At 48.8% G+C, this 22,918-nt stretch overlaps 1 protein-coding gene across 1 annotated transcript in view; it reads right to left on the bottom strand.

The window, feature by feature from the left end:
- Window positions 1-19,765, bottom strand: part of LOC122366882 (dynein axonemal heavy chain 7-like) — a 36,706-nt gene extending 16,941 nt beyond the window's left edge. Inside the window, exons 1-29 of the mRNA XM_043339528.1 lie at window positions 19,667-19,765; window positions 18,995-19,192; window positions 17,484-17,607; window positions 16,872-17,047; window positions 14,192-14,343; window positions 13,664-13,811; window positions 13,273-13,364; window positions 12,816-12,936; window positions 12,280-12,594; window positions 11,930-12,043; window positions 11,558-11,698; window positions 11,030-11,188; window positions 10,400-10,629; window positions 9,968-10,097; window positions 9,560-9,680; window positions 9,109-9,266; window positions 8,634-8,777; window positions 8,395-8,479; window positions 7,838-8,058; window positions 4,967-5,087; window positions 4,434-4,662; window positions 3,982-4,135; window positions 3,430-3,563; window positions 2,826-3,017; window positions 2,113-2,518; window positions 1,697-1,888; window positions 1,171-1,351; window positions 612-757; window positions 107-259 (exon numbers count right to left, since the gene is read on the bottom strand). Of these exons, the coding sequence (XP_043195463.1) occupies window positions 107-259; window positions 612-757; window positions 1,171-1,351; window positions 1,697-1,888; window positions 2,113-2,518; window positions 2,826-3,017; window positions 3,430-3,563; window positions 3,982-4,135; window positions 4,434-4,662; window positions 4,967-5,087; window positions 7,838-8,058; window positions 8,395-8,479; window positions 8,634-8,777; window positions 9,109-9,266; window positions 9,560-9,680; window positions 9,968-10,097; window positions 10,400-10,629; window positions 11,030-11,188; window positions 11,558-11,698; window positions 11,930-12,043; window positions 12,280-12,594; window positions 12,816-12,936; window positions 13,273-13,364; window positions 13,664-13,811; window positions 14,192-14,343; window positions 16,872-17,047; window positions 17,484-17,607; window positions 18,995-19,192; window positions 19,667-19,765 (4,836 nt within the window). The remainder of the gene's footprint in view (window positions 1-106; window positions 260-611; window positions 758-1,170; window positions 1,352-1,696; window positions 1,889-2,112; window positions 2,519-2,825; window positions 3,018-3,429; window positions 3,564-3,981; window positions 4,136-4,433; window positions 4,663-4,966; window positions 5,088-7,837; window positions 8,059-8,394; window positions 8,480-8,633; window positions 8,778-9,108; window positions 9,267-9,559; window positions 9,681-9,967; window positions 10,098-10,399; window positions 10,630-11,029; window positions 11,189-11,557; window positions 11,699-11,929; window positions 12,044-12,279; window positions 12,595-12,815; window positions 12,937-13,272; window positions 13,365-13,663; window positions 13,812-14,191; window positions 14,344-16,871; window positions 17,048-17,483; window positions 17,608-18,994; window positions 19,193-19,666) is intronic.
- Window positions 19,766-22,918: the final 3,153 nt, after the last annotated feature.

Raw genomic sequence — 22,918 nt, 5'->3', positions numbered from 1 at the left:
AAAAGTCAAAATATAAAAAATAATGGTTTGCATAAGACTCGAGAGTATAGGCTATCACCAACATGAATCCCGCAACTGGTCAGCGAGCCACCACATCTGTTCCTACCTTCTCGAGGGAGGGCATCCAGGACTTGGCGAGGTGGCAGTTCTGCAGCACCACCCAGGTGCCGTTCTTGACGCCGTCCTCGACCATCCGCATGGCGATCGGACCCTGGCCCTGGCCCAGAGACAGCGACTGCAGCTTCGGGCCGCTGAAACCCTGCGGAGGCGGATACAAGTCAGGGGGCGGACAGTGGCAGCCTGTGCCCGTTGATCGAGATGACTAGCAAAATGGTTATAACGCAAGATGCTCACAATTTTAGGGACTGCCGGAGCAAATTACTGAACTATTACAGTAATAAAAAAAATGTTAGCGGGCCCATAAAACGATAGAACGTGGCGGCGCCTTATCCATATTCAGCCCCTGAAATCCAGCAACAGCCTATATCAACACCCGCCTCTCTCAGCCTCCCATTCCATCTTGCTCATGCAGTGTAACCCATGGCTGTCTATAGGTACCGCGTAAAACTAGAAGCGCCCTCATGTCGGGACTCCCCAGGCTCAGTTCTCACCATATCGTCTCCAAACTTGAGCAGCACGGCCGTGGGGTCTGCTCCAGGCGTCAGTACGAAGATGAGCGGCGCGCAGCAGTGCGAGTCGGCGAACGACTTGGCCAGGTCGAACGGCGGCGGCTCGATGAACCGGTGGTCCAGACACTCTGAGAAACAGGGCGGGGGATGAACGGTGGTCCAGACACTCTGAGAAAGAGGGGAGGGGTGAACAGTGGTCCAGACACTCTGAGAAAGAGGGTGGGGGATGAGCCGGTGGTTCAGTCACTGTGAACTAGAACAAGTCGGTGGTTCAGATTTCAAGACACAGTGACTATCTAGCGGGAAGTCAGCCGGTGGTTCATGCACTGTAAACGAGGACAGTCACTGTGGACTGGTGATACCTAACATCCATCCGACATAAGTCATTAAATAGCACGCATCAACCTTCCATTCTTGCATCAACAACCTCGAGTGCCTGAAAATTCCTACCAGTACCGCAATCACTTCATCTCTTCCCTCTCCTCCCCAATACATAATAACCACATGTCCAGGCATTGCAAACATCACTGACAGAACTCACCTGAGACGAAGCCCTGCACGGCGGGCACCATTTTGTCCGGTCGCAGACAGCGCAGGATGCACATCTTCTCCAGGGTGATGAGCTTGTTCCAGCGGCTCGGCAGCGGCTCGCTGTGCGGCGTCACGCTGTCAAAGATGGCCTTCCACGGAGCGGTCGACGCCTCGAACTCCTCACGAATACCCTGCGACGTGAGATGGGAAGGAGGGCATTTGTTGGACTTCAGGCGAGGAACAAGATTGATCCGGATGAAAAAGATCGTGTGGAGCAAAGGCAGTAATCAAATTATAATACGAATCGAACTGAGTATGCTACAGCATATATGATAGTGATGTGCCCACCACAAATTATGGGATGCAGGATGCTGGCAGCTAGAATACCAGGAAACAGCACGCAATATTTGAACAAAATCCATCAACCCCGAACCACCGTCGCTATCCCAGCTGTTCCGTACGTATAAAACAACATCGATACGCGCATCCAATGGTGAGGCGGCTATCTCCGCCCCCCTTCCCCCTCCCCCACTCACGGCAAACGTGGGCAGCTGTGAGAGCCGGCAGAGCTCGTCCCAGTTTTTGGGCGGCAGCCAGGGCGCCGGGTTCTTGTGCGGGTTGTCCAGGCCGACTCCTCCCGTCAGCAGGAAGAGCCACTCGGCCTCATCCAGCTCGCCGCGAGCGCGCAGCAGGTTGATGGCCAACAGCATCGAGAACAGGAGTTTGTCCTGTCGACCGACGGCGGACTCAGGGTCAGCTGCGACTGGTGAACACTGTTTACTGCTGTATTAGCTATCGGAGGGAAGGTCCTTCCCTCCGAAGACTGATGAAAGAGCAATCTGAGGTGAATACATACATATCATGGATGCAAAAGTCGAAAGGAACCGTGAATTTGTGAATTGTCATGCATATGCTTCTTCGTCAAAGTCATTCTCCCGGCCGCGACTCTCACCTTCTCGAAGAGGCTGCGGCAGACGTTGGTGTACAGCGAGTAGGTGAAGTGGTCCTGCAGCGTGTACAGCCGCTTCTCCAGGTCCTCAGACTTCTCCGTGTTGTCGATCGAGTTGACAAACAATCCGAAGAACCATCCCAGCGAGTACTGGTACATGGGGTCGATGCAGCCCATATCGGTAATGCTGAAGAACAGGATGGACGAGTGTTTGGCGATCGGCGTGTAGCCCATGCGCGCCAGGCTGATCTTCTTCTGGGTCTCCTCGGCCACCTGTTGTTTCTCGGCGATCTCGTTGCTGAGCAGTTTGGACGAGCTGAGCACCTTGATGGCCGTCTCGTCCTCGAGGATGTTGCCCTCGGAGGTGGACAGCACCTCCAGAATCTTGTCCTCGATCTCCTTCAGTTGTCTGCCGACGCAAAGGGAGGCAAGACATCAGTATAAAGGTGGATGACGAATGCTAAGATCTATTCCAGGTGTAAGTTACATCGGTAGAACTCATAGCGTTTGTTTCTGGAAAAAGATCGATACAAGTTCAAGAATGAAAAGTTGTTAGAGCCATATTTTGTCCGAAAACAATAAAATCAGATTTCACTCAGGAACATCATAGGTACCCTAGAGACACGAGATTGGACATAGTCTCTAGGATTTAGTTCGGACCAAGGCACCGCTCCCATCCAGCACTTGTGACTTTTCACGTGCCCCCCGACCCTCACCTCTGGTTATCAGCTGACTGCACAATCAGCTGACTGCGCTCCTCCTCCAGGTCGGGTTTCTCCCGGGACACGACAGTACCGAGCAGCTGGTCCTGCAGACCGGCCAGCGTGATACCGAAGTTGAGCAGCGCCACCTTCACAGCGATCTCGGGCAGGTAGTGCGGGTTACGCAGTTTGGTAGTCATGTAGAACCTGGCGGTGAGCGGCAGGGGAGATGTAAGGGTCTTGAGAACCGGTGGTGCACAAGGTTGATATGAGGACGTGATCAGGCTGGTTTAGGCGTCAAAATGAAAAAAGTGACAGGCTGCAGAGTTGGTTGTAGCATCCCGATGACAGGAAAGTGGTTGTGAGCAGAGGAGGATAAAGTCTGCGTCTGTTGATACTTGAAAGTTTCCCGTTTCCCGAAAGTTTCACACTAGTTTCCCGCACAGAAAAAGAATGGGATACAAGCAGTAAGACATTTTGTCTGCATCCAGAGATAGTAAAGACAAGGTATACTTCTTTGTCATTCCAAAAACACTGACGTTCCAGCACAACACACAGACTGGCCATTGTCGATATCTAGCCGCTGACAGTAACAGTTGCCGGTAGACACCGACCCCACCTGAAGTCCGGCGAGTACTCGAGCACAGAGTCCCCGAGCTTGATGCAGATGGCGCCGGCCTGTTTGAACGTCTGCTTGAGCAGCAGCGGCTCCAGCATCGGGTCCAGCTCTTCGCCAATGTTCTCCAAAAGCACCTGGAGTAATAGATCGACATGGTTAGACGCGGAGGGTGCGGTGAAACGTACCGTCTTCAACCGAAAACATCGCCGCCGGAGACCGATCGAGGGGCCACCTACCGAAGTCAGGTGGCCCCTCCATTCAAGCAATGATAATGGAGCTGGGAATGACAAAACCGATGCAAAACAGCGCGAGCGATTCCGATAGCAAACGGTATATTTTAGCCAAAGTCGGCGAATTCGGCTGGCTAAACGTAATCAAATTGTTCACACATCAATCATGCCGACACAGAGCAGATTCTTATTCTCACTGCGGCGCCCAATTCCATCAACAAGCCAAGCCCATAGTCCACCAGTAAACCCACTCCACCCAGCCCTCCCCTCATCCCGCTCCCCCCCCCCAACACCACCTCTCTTCCCACCCCGCTCCACCCACCGGGTTTCCGAACTGGATGGCGTTTTCCAGCGAGCGGACAAAGTCTGCGTCGTTGCCCTTGGCCACGTGCAGCTGGTTGGCCTTCTCCATGTTTCGGATCCACTTGTTGGCCTGACCCTCGGGGTCGATCATCAGAGGCCAGCGGCGAGCGTTCCTGGAGACGGACGCGGGACAGGAGGAGACGAGGCTCAGGAGACGCATTTTTACCGGGGATTTCCGCTCGAATGATGAGGACCAAATATGATGGCTGATAGGTAGATTTTAGCAGGATAACAATGCGGTATACAATAATTTCAAATACATTTTCAACCCACCTTCAATTATGCCAAGGTATACGTTGCACGAATATAATAAAGATCTTAGCATTATCAAAGAGAAGTCACCAAGCTACAATAGCCAGCACAGAGTCACAAAGACGCATCCATCACCCCGATCCCCTGCCGCCATCTCACTTCATGATAACACCGTTGTCCACGGAGTACAGATCGGTGGGCAGGCCGTGTATGTTCCAGGCGCGTATCTCCACCGGATTGCCGAGCACCAAGCTGAGCTCGAACTCTGGGCTGCAGGTGATGGCCTTCTCCACGCAGCGGTCCATCCAGTCGACCACCTGTTCGGAGCGGTAGGACGAGGTAAACGCGCCCAAGTAGGCCACCACGCCCGACGCGATCAGAATGTCACCTGTCGGCAGAATTAGAGACGAGGGTGGAGTCATCTCACTGAGGGCCTGACTGACTTCAACAGCTGGTGTCATCTTCAGTTATCCTTATCGGAGTAAATGATAAGCACTTGGCCTCCTTGACCCAATCGCGACGGACTGTGAAAGTGATTCTAAATCATTAGCGGGAATGAACTATCAGGATTCCCGAATAAAACATAAATGTGACAATTATTATCAACATATTATACAGTCCACAGATACAACCAAACCGGTCATCGTTCCGCGATTTATACCGTCACCCGACATGAGTTGGTGAGCCATTACCGGTGAGGTTTTCGTATTTCTTTCCGAGGCTGACGGCCGAGTTGCTCCATCGGTCCTTCTCTCCACCCAGACCACCGATCAGCTGTTCAGCTCGCTCCAGCTTCAGCTGACACAGCTCCACCTGGACGGAATGACTTAGCGATTACACCATGCTGCTAAATTGTGTGGAGAGGTGACCAGAGGTTATGCCGCGCGGGGCTGGGGTCTCCAGCCGAACGCGCGGGGCTGGGGGGGGGGGGGGTAAATTTTACCCCCCCCCCCTGTTATCTCCCGAACTAATGGTCCGATTTGGAAAATTCAAACGCCAATCGAAAGATCTCATCACGAACAAATAAAAACATGTACTTAATTTAAAATTTGAGGTCAAGGTCAAGGTCAGGTCAAGGGTACAAATTGCAAGTTTCTACATTATCAGTATCGGCCTTGCACCGTAGTTGCCGAAGAACGGACTGAGACTGATTGCCCAAAACGTGTTCTTAGGCTATCAAGACAATATTCGTTGCATACAATATCATTCAAAGGTCAAGGTCAAGGTCAGGTCAGGTCAGGTCAGGTCACCAAAAACAAAATATAGAAAAGGCCATGTGCGACACATGTTTATGGGTCATTTTATTCATAGAATTCAATAGGCACACTCAATGGGTGATATGGACCACATCTGGATGAATTTCAGGTCGAGGTCAGGTCAAGGTCAGGTCAAGTGAGGTCAAATTTTGAAGTTAGTTGCTAAGGCCTAAAAAGGTGTCTATCTGATACAGTTTTTCACGGCGAATCGAATGGTGCTATTTTTGTTTCCGTACGAGGTCTAGAACTTCCAAGAAAATTCATTTTTTTTTCAAAAAATTTGTTTGTCGTGACGTAATGAAATTTTGAATAACTCCCACATTTTTGAACCGATTCTTCTAAAAATTGGTATGTAGATGCACATGGACCACTTCTCTGACATATATTCCGGTTTTTTCAATACACGCAAAATTTTGGATTTTATAATTATTTTCCCAAAAAAGTCAGTTTTTTGAGAAAAAAAATTTGGGCCAAAATCCAACATTTTCAAAAAACCGAGATAGCGATCAGATAGAAAAAGTAGAATCACGTATAACCTTTTTGTTACGTCTTGATTCCCTGAACCCTCGCCCGCACATGGGGGGGGGGGGTTGCCACCCCCCCCCCCCACCATGTAGTCTTTCTGCTCTGCACTCGACATTTTTAAAGCTAGAAGGCTGATTTTTCGTATAGCTGCTCCTCTATCCTTTCTTGATGTCCACTGAAAATTTCAAGTTTCTGTGATTTTTGGTTTCGGAGATATGACCTTTTATTTCAGGTCATGTCATGACCCAAATGGCCAATTCTCAACATCTTGCGTTTGCTATGGGCCTTGTGAGCTTTTGACACCTTGATTTTGGCCTTTTTTGCCAGTCTTACCTCCCACCTATCATGGAACATGTTGTTCGACGATGTACAGGTGTCAAGGTCAGGGTCAAGGTCAACCTAGGTCATCTAAGATAATTACGTTTTAGGCAAGCTGAATTTACTTTTTGTAAAGTTTTTTGACTGCATTTTTGGTAAAAGCTTCTCAGATCATGATTTCATGTAATATGGACACATAAACAATCGGTGCACACATCAGTATACACACAGACACACAGACATACAAACACATATAATTGACCTTGACCTAGCTTGACCTGAAATGACCTCAGCAGCAAAAATCTGGTCGGGTAGTGTGACAAAGAGGTTCTAGCTAGCTTAGCACCAGAAAACGGCATCGTCATCGGTATATGCTAAGCAGCGCACTTGATATCCAACGGTGACCCAAAACAGCAACATTTTTTAGTCTGACCTGACCTGGAAGGTCAATGACTGACCTGAGAAGGTAAAACTGGGTATCATTGGATTCGTCTCTTCCCAAAGAATCTTTTTGGTCTTTACCGCTAAGCTCTATCTCCAACAGGAACGAAATGGCGCGGGGGGGGGGGTGGCGACCACCCCCCCCCCCATGTGCGTTCTAGGATGGGAAAATGGCATGTGCGGGCGAGGGTTAAAATTGTAGATGTTAGCGGCGTTTGAAATTTTGCCGTTTTTGAGGCGAAAATGGCGAACATTACGTCACTAAAACGTCATTTTCTAAAAAAAAATCCGAAGGCCATTTCGCTCAAATTTTCAGGGAACGTGTCAAATTGATGTAAGAAAAGGTACTGAGAGTTTGCGCCGCCGTTTTTGAGATATTGCAAAAATTCGCGAGGGGGGGGGGGGGTAAGCCCCGCGCGGGTTAACTGAAGTGACCAAAGTTCCGATATGACTTGACGTTTAGTTCACCACATGAGAATATGGATACGAATTGAACGAAGCTTTGTAAAATGTTGGGGAAACTGAGCACAATAAAACTATGAGCAATAAAGCACGCGGACCACGAGGGCCAGAAACCAGTTCCATCTGCCGCGCATCCGGAACGAGTACGGGCGGAGGCGCTTTGCCTACAGGGCAGCTTCCCTCATGAACTCTCTTCCGTCCCATGTTTGTGATTGTCGCGGCAGTAGAAAGCAGTTTGGGGCTGCCCTCAAACGCCACATGCTCTCCAATACCTGACTGTCCGATTTTCACACTGATGGTGTTGTGTTTGTGTGTTTGGGTGTGTGAAGTGTGCATGACAACCGTGCCAGCATTCTCAATTTAGTCGTCTCCGGTGTTCTATACTTGTATGACGAAAACATGTAATAGCCTCTTTATAGAGGATATGTTTGATATGTTCAATAAATAAATAAATAAATAAATATATCATAGACAGGCAACTGTAATATTCTGCTGCCTATATTCTAGCCACCACCAGGTTATCGTTTCCTCGCACTTCACCGCCTCCCCAACCACACATACCTCGTTCTCCAGGTCGACCTTGCGCTGTTTGTTGGCCTCCAGCTTGTTCTGCAGCTCCTGCAGTCGCTCCTGTACGGTGCGCAGTGACGCTCGCTTGGCCTCCAGCTTTCCCATGGCCTCGGCGAGCTCCCCCTCGGCCTTACCCAGCGCCTCCTTCTTGGGTCCGACCACTTTGGCCACCTTGTCGTACGACTCCATGGCGATCACCCAGCGGCACAGACCTGGCAGCCGGACACGGGTTTGTTTGTTATTCATGCCTAGAGCTGATTAACCCTGGGTAAAGTGATCAGCACAGGCTCATAGCGTCAGTCAAGAATTAGTTGGATTCCCGACGGGAATCCAGATCCCGTCATTAACAGCGAGAACATTAAGAGGACGCATCAACCGAACGTTGCGTGATCCGCGTGCCGATGCACAGGCAGAAATGTAAGCGTTATTGCTGGTTAGCGAGAGGTTTTATTCACGCCTGTGTTCACGCGGACTATAGTTGACTGTCTGAAGAGCGGTAGCATCGTGGCATTTTGGAAACATAAGAGATCGTTGCCCGATTCACTCACCCTCGGCCGCAGTGGAAGCGGCCTTGACCTTATTGGGATCGAATTCGGGATTGGATATAAACCGCTCTCGGAGAACCTTGATCACCTGAAATAGACACAAAGACGGTGTAGCCATATGGTATGTACTGAAAAAAGAAAGAAGCTACGTCATTTGAACAGATGCATGTAACGGTGAAAAAATAAGCTACAAGAAACCTTTAGTAATTCAATCGATCCATCAGTCACGGCCTTTTTCGCACCTTGGGAGGGATGTTGTCCTTGTCGAAGTTGATGAGTCCGTCGAGGAATTTCGTGTCTGCCAGCAGTTTCTTGGAGGGTCCCCAGTAGTCTTCCACCATCTTGCCGCTGCCGCTCGGGTCCGGGATGCGGTCGGCCTTCAGACCCTGCGGACGGAACGGTCGGTCAAAGAGGAGCGAACTACACCAGACAATAGGTCAAGTGGGGCGACAGCTGCCATGCTAGGGTTATCAATCAATCTGTTTTTCTTTTTTAAGATTTTCGATGTGGATGCTACATCACTATCAATGTGCTAAACACATGCACTATACAGGTAAAAACAGGAGTCGACCTAGCTCGTCCAAACTAGCAGGAAATCTATAAAAAGTTATCATCTACTAAATGGCCAGAGCAGTAAATCACTACGAACTCTCTGCTTCCCATTCCTTCCCGGCGCGTTCTCTACTCCGACCATATTCACCGAAGTCCTAAACCGACCTTGACGATGCAGACGGCCTCCATGACGAGCTTGACGCCGGTCGGCGGGTTCTTCATCGACTTCACCAGCGTGATGTCGTTGGGCGTCAGCGTGTTCAGCGCGCTCAGGGCCGACTCGAGGATCGGCATCGCCTCGGCCAGGTCGGCGTCACACTCGTCTGTGACGGCGGCGGGGGCGGGCTGGGTCACATCGACGGCGGAAACCAATAATGACAGTACCTATATACAATGGGATAATGGGAGCATGCACTGTGAGTACGTGTTGAGTGATGCTCAGTCGAGCTGTTTAGATGGATTCCATCTTGCTCGATTTTATGTGTGTTTTTTTTTTTTGCTTTAATTATTTTGCCTTCCACCACTTAACTGCCAACTTGTTAGCGCCTCCCTCCATGTAAGTACACGCTCGTTTACATGTCGTGATGATAACCACGCCCGATCTCGCCGATCTCACCCTTGATGCCCTGGGCGACGCGGGCCTGCTCGTTGGCAATAGCCTCGTCTCCTTTAACGATACGTTCCACCTCGGCTACTTCCACAGAGTCCTTTTCCACCTGCAGCATGATCTCGTCCACCTGTGGACAGCGGGAACACACGTGTTGAGACAGACGCCAGTTAGTGGAACACTGGTGAGGTGAGCGATGAAGTGATGACGTGATGTTGCAAACACTACATATACGTATTTAACAACAGCATGTATAATGACCAGGGTCAAATTCCCGAAATTCGTAAAAAAATGATCTCAAATAAAGATGATGGCGAAATAGGTTACCATGATGATGCTCCTCACGACTGGGTCATTTTTTCTACCACAACTATTAATTGGCAACTAGCCATGAAGCCTGAACTGCTGCTACCCAACCTGTTTGGAGGCCTCAACCAGCTGCGGCTGCAGGTCCGTCAGGTCCTTCGACATGACGCTGATCTCCGAGGCAGCGTTGGCCAGCTTCTCCAGACCGACCTCATAGCGAGACTTCTGGTTAAGAACCTCCCTGCAGAAGAAGGTGTGGAGGCGTACGGATGACAAATGGACAGATAAACGAACAAACGAGCGAGCGAGCGAGCAAGGTAACGATGAACGGATGGACGAGCAGACAGAGGGGAACTAGGCAGGTAGATGGATGAACAAAGCCAATAGTGACATAGAAAAGATGAGAGCACTACGCTCATTCCCAGTACATACAACCCCAAATGGGCAGTATCGAGAATCAGACGCGACAGAAGACAGTCGCACAAACTCAAACCCAATATGCGAGACAACAGACTTACAGGAGTTTCCACCATTTCCACTCACTTTCTCCGTCTATCCAGCAGCGACTTATACGTAGCGATCAGCTCCAGATACGACGTCGGAGTCACATAGTTGTGTCGGCGTGTCAGCTCCAGGAAGCGCCGTGACAGTTTCTCGGTGGACGTGTGGAAGTACTGGCACAGGTGGATGCAGCCGGACCGCTCGTCCTCAGACATATCCACCTCAGCCAGGAACTGGGTGGCCACCGCCTGCAGCGCGTCGGCCGGCCATGGCTGACGGAGGAGAGGGGTAGGAGGAACGGGGAGAGGGTTGTCAGAGGGCGGCGTGGGAGACTATTGGAAGCGCCTGGTGGGCCGTTATTGCAAACTGGTATTGGATGAATACTACAAGGCGTCATGGCCACGGCTATTAAAATGCTACAGGTTGCCGAGAAAACATCATGTATTCTACGTCTGTTATTTTATAACGATGCTTACTGTTCGCTCCAACTAACACCTTTATCAATCATTAGTTTTCCTCCTTAAAATACAACTCATTCAGGCGCATCTCGGCCAACAAGGTCACTAATCCATCCAGATCTCTACCATCCTCTCTAGGAACACCGTCAGAAGTGTTAAGCCCCTCTGGCCTCCCCACTAACCGTTTAGCCCGCCCTCCGCCATCGCCCATCACCTGGAACCAGTCGATGGTGCAGCAGTTGACAATGGCCGGGAAGCGGCGCAGACGGTCTCTGAAGGCGTCTCCGATCGGGGAGAAGGCCATCACCACGTGCAGCTGGTCACGGACGCGCTCCACGAACATGTTGAATAGCGCCACGTAACTGCCGTCCGTCTGTTAAAGCGAGGGAGGGAGAGGCGGAGGGGATACGGAGTTAGACAAGTGGAGAGTGCGCTGGGTGAGGTGGGTTTGGTGAATGTGGGAGTCTTGACCGTCCGTCCAATAATGGTGACTGAGAAGGGCGCATTAATGATGAAGGCTTATAGACAATAACACCGTTCGACTAGTTATGCAAATTACGCGATCAAAGAAACACAAGCAGCCTGACTACCATGCATATTCCATGAAATGTACCATGTCTGGGGTGAACTTGCCTTGCGCTCAATCCCCCAAGCTCTTAGCATGACCTAACCAAATTATCGTTTCGGATAAATCATTTGGAGTACACGTCTTTCATGCAGCCCATCTTCCCTAGCTTCCAACCTGCATCGACTTATCCCGCTGTCTGTCAATGACTCTCATCTTCTCGCATATTTCGATCTTGTCCTCGAGTGCGAACAGGTTGGGCACCTCGCCGGCGTTCAGGATGTTGTTCAGGTCCTCCACCATCGACTCCTCCTTGATCTGTCGTGAGGTAGAATCGAGTAGCGAGTGAACAGATCAGCGTCAAACAGCCGGGAGTGCAAGTAGAAGTGATAACACCACTAACAGCTAACCGATGATGACGCAATCTCCCAACGGCCAGAACCCTCCAGTCATTGGCCCAGCCTTCACCCAAACGTTTGTCACGAGGGAGATCCACGACCGCTAATCTCTCTCGGTCAGAGCCCACCAACCAGTGACGCGATCATTTACCTGTGTATCGGTAAAGAGGAAGACAGAGTGCCGCTCGCCGAAGCCGGCCTTGCTCAGCACACTGCGCAGGTCATCCAGCCACTCGTTCTTGCCGTAGGTCTTGGATATTTCCACCTGGGAAACAATGATTATTGATAAGTGACAGCAATATTTAGACGATAATATGCCAAACATTCCATACTGTTTATTCATTCATAGCCAAACCAGCCACCAATCCTAAAAAAGTAAAAATACAGTGCTATCAAGCGCGGTTAATCTGGCTGACAAAAAAAAAAAAACTCGAAATAAATTGTTGGCATAAGTCTATCTGCATGGTGTCGGGCCGGTTCTCAATCCTCAGTGTCTCTCACCTGGAATATGTCGCAGTCGCAGATATGCGCCGCCAGCCGCGTCAGCGACTGCCTGCCCGATCCTCCGACTCCCACCAGTAGCACGTGGCCTCGCGGCTGTTTGAGCACGCGGGCCACCCGCGACAGGTGCTCAATGGCGAACTGGAACAACACCAGATTCATGGGCTTCTTGCTCATGTTGTTGTACTCGATGAGGTAGCCGTCGACGACGCTACGCAGATAGTCAAGGTCCTCGACCTCGGTGTAGTTGCGCGGGTCGGCCTTGGGGTCCGAGAAGTCGCAGTACATGAGCGCGCGCAGGTCGTTCTCCGTCACCTGCCGGAGGCAAGGGAGAGAACTTCAGTCAGAATATCGATTATGCATGTGAGTGATATAGCTGCGTCAATTATACAAAGAGCAGGCTGCAAAAAAAAAACTTAAACAAATACCGGCAAACCATTGACATAACTGTGAATGTCAATAAGAGACATGATTGACTACGATACGTCCCCTCACACTGGAAGTCCTGGTGATTCCAGGTGATGCTACGTCATCACCTTTCCGTCTGCGTCCGAGTCTAGCCGGCTGAACAGCTGGTCCAGGTCATCCTCCAGGTTCTCCTTGGCCACCTGTCTCAGGTGCTCGATCAGCCAAGCGCGGTCCGTGTCGTCCACCAGACTGTGGACGGACGGACAAAGCAGGGATGTTACAGACGGCAGTGATATTCATTAACAGCGCAGAGTAGTTAACGGGTATCGTAATCACGGGGTAGGACGAAGATCAGCAGATGGGGGGTCGGGATACGTAAGACCGTGGGACGGTAAAGGCTGTGATTGACAAATTCACGAACTTAAAACGCTTGACGCCGAATCCGATGATAACAACTTTTACAATGGTATAATAATGGATAAGTATCCATGACATACCTATGCGGCCTTATCATCGAGCTAATACACGAGTCCTCTCCGCGTGGTCCACCCCATCGGCGGCGGAAGGATTCTCATCGTCACTGACCGATCGTAGTAGACCCGCAGCACCTCGTGGACCCAGAGCCGCTTCAGACTGGGCAGGTCCTCCACCGCCTCCGGCACCGACAGCAGCACACCCTGAAAACGGCATTAACTGAGCCAGACTATCCAGAAAAACACCCACACGGGGACTAGGGACCACACGGGAACCAGCACAGAGACTATCTTAGACCAAACAGGGCCGATTGAGCTGAAAATTCACACCAGTGCGTATCGTACTTTGGACACAATCATGGCGCCATGGAGCCGTCAGTCAGTCGGACCATTCAGCTACCACCCTCCGAAACACCGCATCAAAAAGACATTCAGCCCCATGACAGTCAATAATAATCATCGCAGTACCGTTTGCCGCTAAGACATCCCGCCCTGAGGCGTACCTGCATCACACGAGAGAAGTCCCGCAGGTTGAACAGGTAGTGAGACTTGTTGGGCGTGGGCAGCAGGTGCTCCATAGCCGTTTTGTAGACGTTCAATGTCGCTCCCACCACCTGCTCGATGCTAGGATCGAACTCCTTACCGAAACCCCTGCGGAAACGGTATGGCACACGAGGTCAGGAAGAAATGTGGAGGCATCCGTCAAATGCATTTAAACATTAGGATGGAGCATCTTAAAGCCCTCAGGCCTCCAAGTTAAGTTGAAAGGACGAGTCAATTTGAGTCTAACATCATGTTTAAATGGGCAAGGCTTTTGCTAACAGCAGTGACTGAAAAAGCGTAGCTTCAATAACCAACTAATACACGGAGTGTAATCGCCACGCCGATTGTGGATTGCTCTTGATCGTCAATACATACATACATACATACAACTCCCCAATTCATTATACCCATCCTCCTACAAACGCCAATCATGCCCACCACTCAGTGTACCAGAATCCGGACCCACCGGGCCTCCCCGAGCCACCCACCGAGTGTCCAGGTGCCACAGCATGATGCGAGAGAAGATGACCTTCATCGTCTCGTCGTCGAACTCGTTGATGCTGATCAGGTTGAAGTGACGGGTGAAGCGGGGAGTGACGAAGTTGCGGCCGCCGCCCGGAGGACTCATGGCTGACATGATCTGTGTGAATACAGGGGGGGGGGGGGGACGGTCACAGTACCGCTGTAGAGGCAGCACCTGGGTCACACTGTGATTCAGTAGATGACGGCCGCACCTAGCCAGACTGCATCACAGGTACTACTGGTGCTGCTGCCTTACCAAACTGTAGCTTTAGGTATAAGTACAGCCCACCGCTAAAGTAATGTAGGGTTTTATCAATCTCAACGGTTGGCTTTGACTGGCGATTGTTTAATGCGGAGTGATCGAAAAGAAGATGTCAATAGCTAAAGTTGCTGCTGCAAGGGTGACGATACATATAAGCTACATTCAAAGTTTCATTGTAGTCTGGTTAATCGTTCCTGAGCTTCAGAAGCAGAACATACCCATGACTGAAACCCCACAATACTTCTGCTGTGGACTGTACCTACACACTACGGCAGCGTCTGGTTTTACCGCAATAGACTACAGAGGGCAGCTGCGTTAGCCAGCCGTACCAATGCACAGTGGGGATTTTTCCGATATAGCACGTCTTTATTCGTAGAGGGTAAACCATAGGTAGTATTGTAGCCAGATTGTGCACAGATGTTGGCTGGTGTGTTCTGGTGAGAATGTTACCTGTAAATGTGCATAATCAACATAGCATAGGGGGTTCAATTGGACCCCCGGCTCAGCCGTTTGGCCCCTGATCAAGCTAGAGCTTCGCGGAAAAATCAAGCGTGCTGCCTATGACGAGATGAGGCCGAATATATCCAATTTCAAAGTCCAAGGTGATTAGTTGACTTTCCAAGTCAGTTTAATGACCCAACTAAAGTTGGGAAATCGAGACCTTTTGAAACTTCGTAAAGTTAGGCTGTTACGGGGTATTTTGGGGTGCTGATCACGAATTTCTTGTTAGTTTTGATCACAGACGATGTCTTTATGCATTTAGGCCAGGTCGGGTCAGGTCAGGTCAGATCAACCAGTAGGCGTCCTGCCGGCCATCCATAGTAGGACTAGGGTCACGTACTACTGACAGCTTCGTAACATGGTACGAAGGCACCAGAACTACTTTGCAAATATTCAAATGGCTGCTAAATTCGAAATCAGCACCAAAAACTACCCTAGAAACAAGTAAAACTCGAAAAAGTGAACCAAGGTCATCAAAGGTCAATGACCTTGACTTGATCTTCACGTGACCTTGACACCCACCATAATGCATGGCAACAACATCATTTCACATATTTGAACGTTTAAAACCACAATAAGACTGGAAACCGCGGATAATGTGAGCTGGCATACGCCGAATCGCGATTCCGGCCAAACATGGTCTCGAGAAATATGCCACAGGTGAAAGGTCAGTTGGGTCAGAGTCATAAAATTTTTAGGTTAGATGTAAAATTGATGATCTCGAGGGCACCGATTAAAGTGTCGTCACACGATCGGCCGCTTTTTGCGCGAGTAATGTGCGGAAAACCATGGGGTTTTATCCGACCCCTTCCCCCTCCCCCTCCCCACAAGTGCGAGGGTTAATAAGGTTACAGTATGTATAATTTACGCTTGTCATCCTATTCCTAATGAATGTGTCTCAGAAAATATGTATCATATAAATCACGAAGTAAAATTATTCGCCTATGTTCGGAACATACCTATATCGTGCTGTTTGCTCTAGCGCTCCTAAGTGGGGTATTATGATACTCTAATGTGAATATTCCGTGTTCAGGCAAGTTTCGGCAGCCAAACTAGGCGTTGTCTTGTGCAGGAGAAAGTGGCGAATTCGATAGGATATGTTTCGGAGTGGAAAAGTGTGGAAAACATTGTTGATTTCCTACATTTACTTAGAATATCATTCCTTCAATATGGTGTCTGTAAGGGTTTTTTTGTAAATGGCATTTTTGTGACCTTAGTAAGGTTGTGGTATACTTTTTGTTTGCCACTCCATTCCTAAAAAGGTGTCTTTCAAAAGATATGTAACTTTAAGACCTCGCAAGAATAAAACCAACAGGACAGGACAATGAAATTGAGCTATACTTTCGGTCCTTACTGAGCCCATCGAGTAATCACGCATGAGTGTGAACTTTGGGCGCATTTTTCCTAGTCTTGCTGTGAACATTCAGATAAAACAATGCCATATATGAAAAATTCAGACATTTCTTAGCCCCACTGACACAAAAAATAAACAAAAATCCAAAAAAGATTTTTGGAATTAAGACGCGCTAGATCGGAAAAATCCCCACTGTGCAATGCAGAGGGCAGCAGTTGCACGTCCTGGCTGACTATACACTCATACAGTAACTCAGCAGTTGCCGCCACGGACCAGGGGCGGAGCGGCGCGGCGGCAGGCCGGGGTAAGTGAGTGAGTGACCGACAGACGCTCCCTCACTATACCTATAACAGCAGCACCGTACAAACACATTCACCACATATGTAGACAAAGCAATCCACAGTATCTCCATCGCTCTTCAAATCCCCAAACGTCACCACTCTCCACCAAGTCTCCGCAATATCCTCTCGCCCAACCACCCAGTCACCCCAGACCTCCCCTCACTGAGGTTCCTTCCCTTCCACCCTACCTGCATGTCGACCAGCTTGAAGGGCGCCACATCCTTGCGGTCGTACCACATCCAGTGATCGAGCCACTGTCTGAGCAGCTCGATCGGCGGCTGGGCGCCGTACGTCTCCTTCAACGGCATGTTCAGGTCGTCCACGAATACTACCAGGTTCTTGCCCAGCGGCGGACCCAGAACACCTGATTGAGGACAGACGGGGAGGATGGCGTGTGGTGAACCGATTGAGTGTTTTTTGATGGTGAAAGTTATGCAACTGTCTAGAATTAAGTATGACCAGGAAAATGACTGGTTTTATATGTTGAGTGGTTCAGGTCATTCTTGCATAGACTTCACCATGCTCGTACATGAGTTATGATGATGTAAAACTTGCATTATCGTGCCATTAAAAGTAAAATGTTACTGCGCACTTTGGTTCTGAAAAAGAATATAATGCATTCTCATACTCAGCTATGATGTGCGTAATGCGCATCAATGATGATGCTTTCATAAAGTAATGTCCCGGCTTACCACCCCGTTGGACCCAGCATTCCCACCGGACAGCCCTTCGTAACATACGATAAACCAAACTTCATTTCAATTACAGCGCCCTCCGACAGCGCCGTCTCAGCTCCCCACCTTTGCGCCGCTTATCCAGCTTGCTGACGATAATGTCCTGCGTCTGGTTGGCCGACGTTTGCGCCGAAAAATTGACGATAAGCGGCAGGTACTTGTCCTTCTTCATCTTATTCAGCATGAAGTTCTGCGATAGGCACCGAGGGAAGCCCGTCAGTGAGTTAGACGAGTCGTTGGTAAACACACGCACGCTAAGAGAACGCATTTCGGTCGGTTGATTGATTGCCAGTGACACAGTTTGCCACAGCCCACATGTTACAATTTTGCAATGAGCCGTTACTATATAGGATTCGACACTATCGGTTTAAGTTTAGCTGCAGAACGACGAAACGTTTAAGTGCGCAGTGAAAGCCATCGTATCTTAACGTTTGCCGTTCACTCGTATACCTTTGTGACTACCCATATGCATGACGCCACTGTGTACCATAATTGGTAGAAAAGTAACTATGGCGCTTTTAAGATTGGACGTGATTAAATTCCATCGAGCATGGCGCTTGCCGGCATGCAGTGTTAAGTCTCAAGACAACGGAATACTGCTTCGTTTAGCTGACTGTAAACGCGACCAGCTGGATACCGCCAGGCTATTTGCTATCCAACAAAAGAGTTAACAGGCACTTTACCAAGCTTACACCAGGGCTAGGAAACAGAGCCGCGGGCAAGAACAACGCACGTAAGCTAGATTATATAAAACCGAGCTGACATTAGGTGCTGCGCCTTGCCACAGTTGTTACGAGGCCCAGGGCCGTATACAAAAGCTGACCGGACCACTAACAATTGCTGGTCCACTGCGCCTAATTGCTCATAGCCATGCCAAAGCTAGTGGTTCTTAAGAAACCATCGCCTCACTATAGCTCCGGCCACCTGCACGACGCCTCGTGAGTAGGTCCTTGCAGTTACTACCAGAGATATGTACAAAACGCCGTCCTTAAATGCATTTAAGTCAAGTCTGGATAAGTTTACTGGGCAGTTTACTGATACTGGGCAGTTTTGGTGCGAGAAGTGGTATGAGCTCGAATGGCGACGCTGTTAACAGAAGATGTCGTATTCCAAGTCCACTGATATTCAGCATAGAAGCAATTGCGGAATGAGCCAAACATATGTCCTATTCAAGACAGAACTACGTATGGGAGCTACAGGCCTCACGAAGAGGCCTCACTTCCTGAAATCCTTCAAAGTCAAAACTAAAGCTATCGCCACCTAAACTAAGGACATACGAGGACTCGTATTGTACTAAACCTATCGACATCCCGTCGCAACCAACGGTCCATCGGCCCATCTGTCCATCGGTCGGTCTGTCCGTCCGTTCGTCCGTCAGTCAGTTTGTCCGTCAGTCCGTCTATCCGTCAGTCCGTCTATCCGTCAGTCCGTCTATCCGTCAGTCCGTCTATCCGTCAGTCCGTCAGTCCGTCTGTCCGTCTGTCCGTCTTTCTGACTGTCCGTTTGTCCGCCCGTCCAACAGCCTGTGTGTCTGTCTCTGCCGTTTACTACATGCATGCCCACCCGCGCCCACTTACGATCGTATAGATGCTTTTGCCGGTTCCGGTGGGTCCACAGAAGAGCACCGGCTTGCGGTGGTAGACCAGCAGACTCATGAGCTCCGTGTAGCGCACGGTGTCCACGGTGGGTACGATGATCTGGTTGACCTGGATGTCGCGCGGGATACTGGGCAGCGTCTTCAGAGCCACCGTCCACAGCTCCCAGTAGCCGTGGTCCTAGACGGAGACGGCGGGGAGAGAGGATGTGAAAGTGGGAGAGGAGATGGAGGAGGGAGAGGGAGATGGAGGAGAAAGATAGAAATGGTATAAGAGGGAGGGAAGACAGAGGGGGAGAGGGCATAGGGAGAGAGGTACGGAGCCGGGAAGGAAATGTTGACGGGAAGGAAAAGAATGAAAGGGGTAGAGTCAGAGCGAAAGAAAGGTATGGGGAGAGCGAGAGAGAGAGAGAGAGAGAGAGAGAGAGAGAGAGAGAGAGAGAGAGAGAGAGAGAGAGAGAGAGAGAGAGAGAGAGAGAGAGAGAGAGAGAGCAAAATTACAAAAAAGCCTACGAATGCTTAACGGAAACAAATAATCTCAACTGTGTGATCCCATCGGAACAGCCAACCCATAACCCAAATCCATACCGACTACGCTAATCGATCCTCGAATCAAATAACTTTAGCCCGTCGTCCGGCCTGTCAGCACACTCACATCCGGCACGAACTTGTAGTCGTAGACGCGTCCCTCCCTGGGAAAAGGCAGCAGGAAGGTGCGGCGCGGCGGCGCTACCTCGTCCATGTTGAACTCCATCTGGAACGAGCCGCCGACGATCAGCACTAAGCAGACGACGCGCCCCCCTTGAACTCCCGTGCCCCCGTCACTGTACTTACAACGACTGGGTAAGGCATAACCGAAGGTTTGTTGTCAATAGTTAAAACACTATTCTTTAGAATTGTGTTTTTCTATTGAAAAACAAATCTGAGTTCCCTGACAATTTGGCAAAATATGAGGGTACATACACGCTACACAGGTAACGGGCGTGGTTAGTTGGTAACTAACTTGTAACGTTTGGTGAAACGCGACAGAATGCACCGATATACTGATCTCAGGCGGCTTTTGCCAAATTGTCAGGGAACTCAGATTTGTTTTTCAATAGAAAAACACAATTCTAAAGAATAGTGTTTTAACTATTGACAACAAACCTTCGGTTACCCTGGTATTTCGTGCAGGTGTTATTTTCGTTGACCTTCGGGCTAGGGCGTGCTTTGGCCACAGTCCAAGGAACATATGAATTATTGACAGGTCCCAAATACCGATCCCATACCTATGTATGCCATACCATGTAAATGGCAGTGCTTACATAACACATTAACCCGCGCCCCAGTGGCGGTCTCCGCCAACTTCGCCCTAGTGGGGGGGGGGGGGCATATGTTACCACCCACCTCTAACTCAAAAACTAAGAGGGCTAGAAAGACGCGGTAAAAAGCAGTCGATAGCTCTTGATGCGTACGTTTGAAAGTATTTCGGTCATTTTTCATCTTAGAGCAATATTGGGGTCACCAGAGGTCATCAAAGGTCAAAATTTGCGAATTGTCATTATATTTTTCAGAAAACATGCCATTATCTCAGGAACTATGATAGCTAGAAAAACGCTGAGAAAAGCAATCGATAGCTTTTGAACTCTTCTTTTGATAAGGTCATCATCAAAAATGACCTCAGGTCAACGGTTTAGCCTCCAGAGGGCAAAAACTCCAAAAGTAGCTGTTTTTAAGAAAAGTGTTTTTCGACAATTACTTTTGACTAAAAAAAAGCTAGGTCATTTCTAATGCCAGAATCGTGTTCCTCTCGCCGAGACGCGTCGAATGAACTATAATTTGACCTTGAAAGGTCAACTTCAAAACTTGACCTCAGATCAAGGTCATGACCTGACCGGAAAAGGTCATGTTGCATATCAGTCGATGCGTCTCGGCAAGACAAACACAATGAGGCCAACCCCAGCGTTCTATCTTATTCCAATCGAGAGTTATTGGCAAAAAACTGTTTGTAGCCTCAATTGACCTCGGATGACCTTTCAAGAGGCTATCAGCAAAAAAGACACCTTGGTCGTCACGGGTGGTCCAAATCATTGTTATCCTGAAATATTTGCACTGTTCCTATGCGTACACACGGATCTAGAGGCATTTTCGTTTTTCTCCATTGACTTATAATGGAAAGGTCACGCCACTGACCTGACCTTAGGTCACGCATATAAAAAATCCGAGATATACAAATTGTAGGCACCCACAACATCATGTAATCCACCAAGTTTAAAACCTCTCTGACAAACACTGCAGGCTGGACATGATTGCAAACTTTTTTTAGGCTTGATCAGTTAACTTGACCTAGTGACCTGACCTGACATGACCTGGGGTCAAAAATTTCACACATTTTCCAAAATTGATGTACCAAAAGCTACCCCAAGCGGCGCGTAGCGCCGCGGTTTTTTATTTATACGAAAAAAACGCGACAGGGTGGTAACATATGCCCCCCCCCCCACTGGGGCGAAGGTTAAACTATCCAGCACTGAAAGAGGCTATACCTCAGACGTCAAACAAAGCCTTTTCCTCAATTCACTGTGAATGTCTACATTCTACAAGCACGCCATCCACGGCGCATTGAAGTACAAGTAGCGGAGCGTGTGCGTGATTCTGCTACGTTCAACAGTCAACACCCAACCACCGCCCTGAGCTTGTCGGTGGCAAGTAGCCCAGAGCAACCATCCTAAACAATGCAGTGTCGGCTAAGCTGGGTGCCACGCAATGCACTTTCAACGCCCTTCCATTGGATTAGCACAAAGCTGCCTATTCCTGGCCATCGAAAGAACACTAGCTGAACCACTTTTTTATATTTTTACAAAAGGTTTGGATGTAATAAATTAGTTTTGCTAAATGGCTATTGACGAACATGAAGGTCGATCTGTGCACTTTGGGTAAAACATGTTGCCACCATTTATTTGGGTAAAGGACTAGACGGACTCTAAATCATCCCTTAACGATAACACGCGCCCCGCTAAGGGGGGGGGGGCAGAATCTGCCCCCTCCCGTTTTTCGTCAATGATGTCCAAACGCGTTAAGCCAGCGACGTTTAAATGTCAGTATCCAGCCTTCTGATACCTTATCATACATGAATTTGACATGTTTCCTGAAAATTGGAACGAAATTTGTCGGATTTTTTTTTGTTGCAAAAATGACGTCTTAGTGACGTCATGTTACGCCATTTTCGCTTCCAAAACAGCATAACTCCTAACACTATCAGTTTTAAAGGAATTAGGATATAACAAAAAACATGTAGGTACGTGGTTCTTCTTTAACCCGGTTTACATAGGGTTTGTTGCAAGCTTATATTTCCGTCCGTGATGTTGCAAAATATGCCAATGGTGCTTAACAATTTACAAAATGATCCCCTCTAAATATTTGTAGACCACTGCATCGAAATTATCGCCAAATTAACGAGCTAGAGCCTCGTCAAATATGCTATGTAAACCGGGTTTTGTCTTTAAAATGGCTATCTCAATCATTTTTTGAAAACATTTTATTTTAACCCATTTTTTCTCAAAATTACCTTTTTTGGCAAAATCATTAAGAAATCAATTTTAATTTAAAGAGAAATAAATATATGTTTAAGAAGTCACATCTGTGCACATACATTCCAGTTTTTAGAAGAATCGGTACAAAAATGTAAAAGTTATTTAAACTTTTATGACGTCGCGACTCGCGACACAATTTCCAAAATGATTTTTTGGGAAGTGTTTTACCTCGTACAAGAACAATAATAGCCATTCGACGTGTCGTGAAAAACTGCATCAGATACCTAGACACCTTTTGGGTCTTAAAAATAACTTCAAAATTTGACCTTATTAGACCTGACCTTGACTGACCTCGACCTGAAACTCACCCAGCGTCCATGTATCCCTAATTGAGTGTG

The sequence above is a fragment of the Amphibalanus amphitrite genome, unplaced genomic scaffold (assembly GCF_019059575.1).
Source record: "Amphibalanus amphitrite isolate SeventyFive unplaced genomic scaffold, NRLGWU_Aamphi_draft 000836F_arrow, whole genome shotgun sequence".
NCBI lineage: Eukaryota > Metazoa > Arthropoda > Thecostraca > Balanomorpha > Balanidae > Amphibalanus > Amphibalanus amphitrite.
Note: the sequence above shows the minus strand (reverse complement) of the source record. Positions and strands in the feature narration are given on the sequence as shown.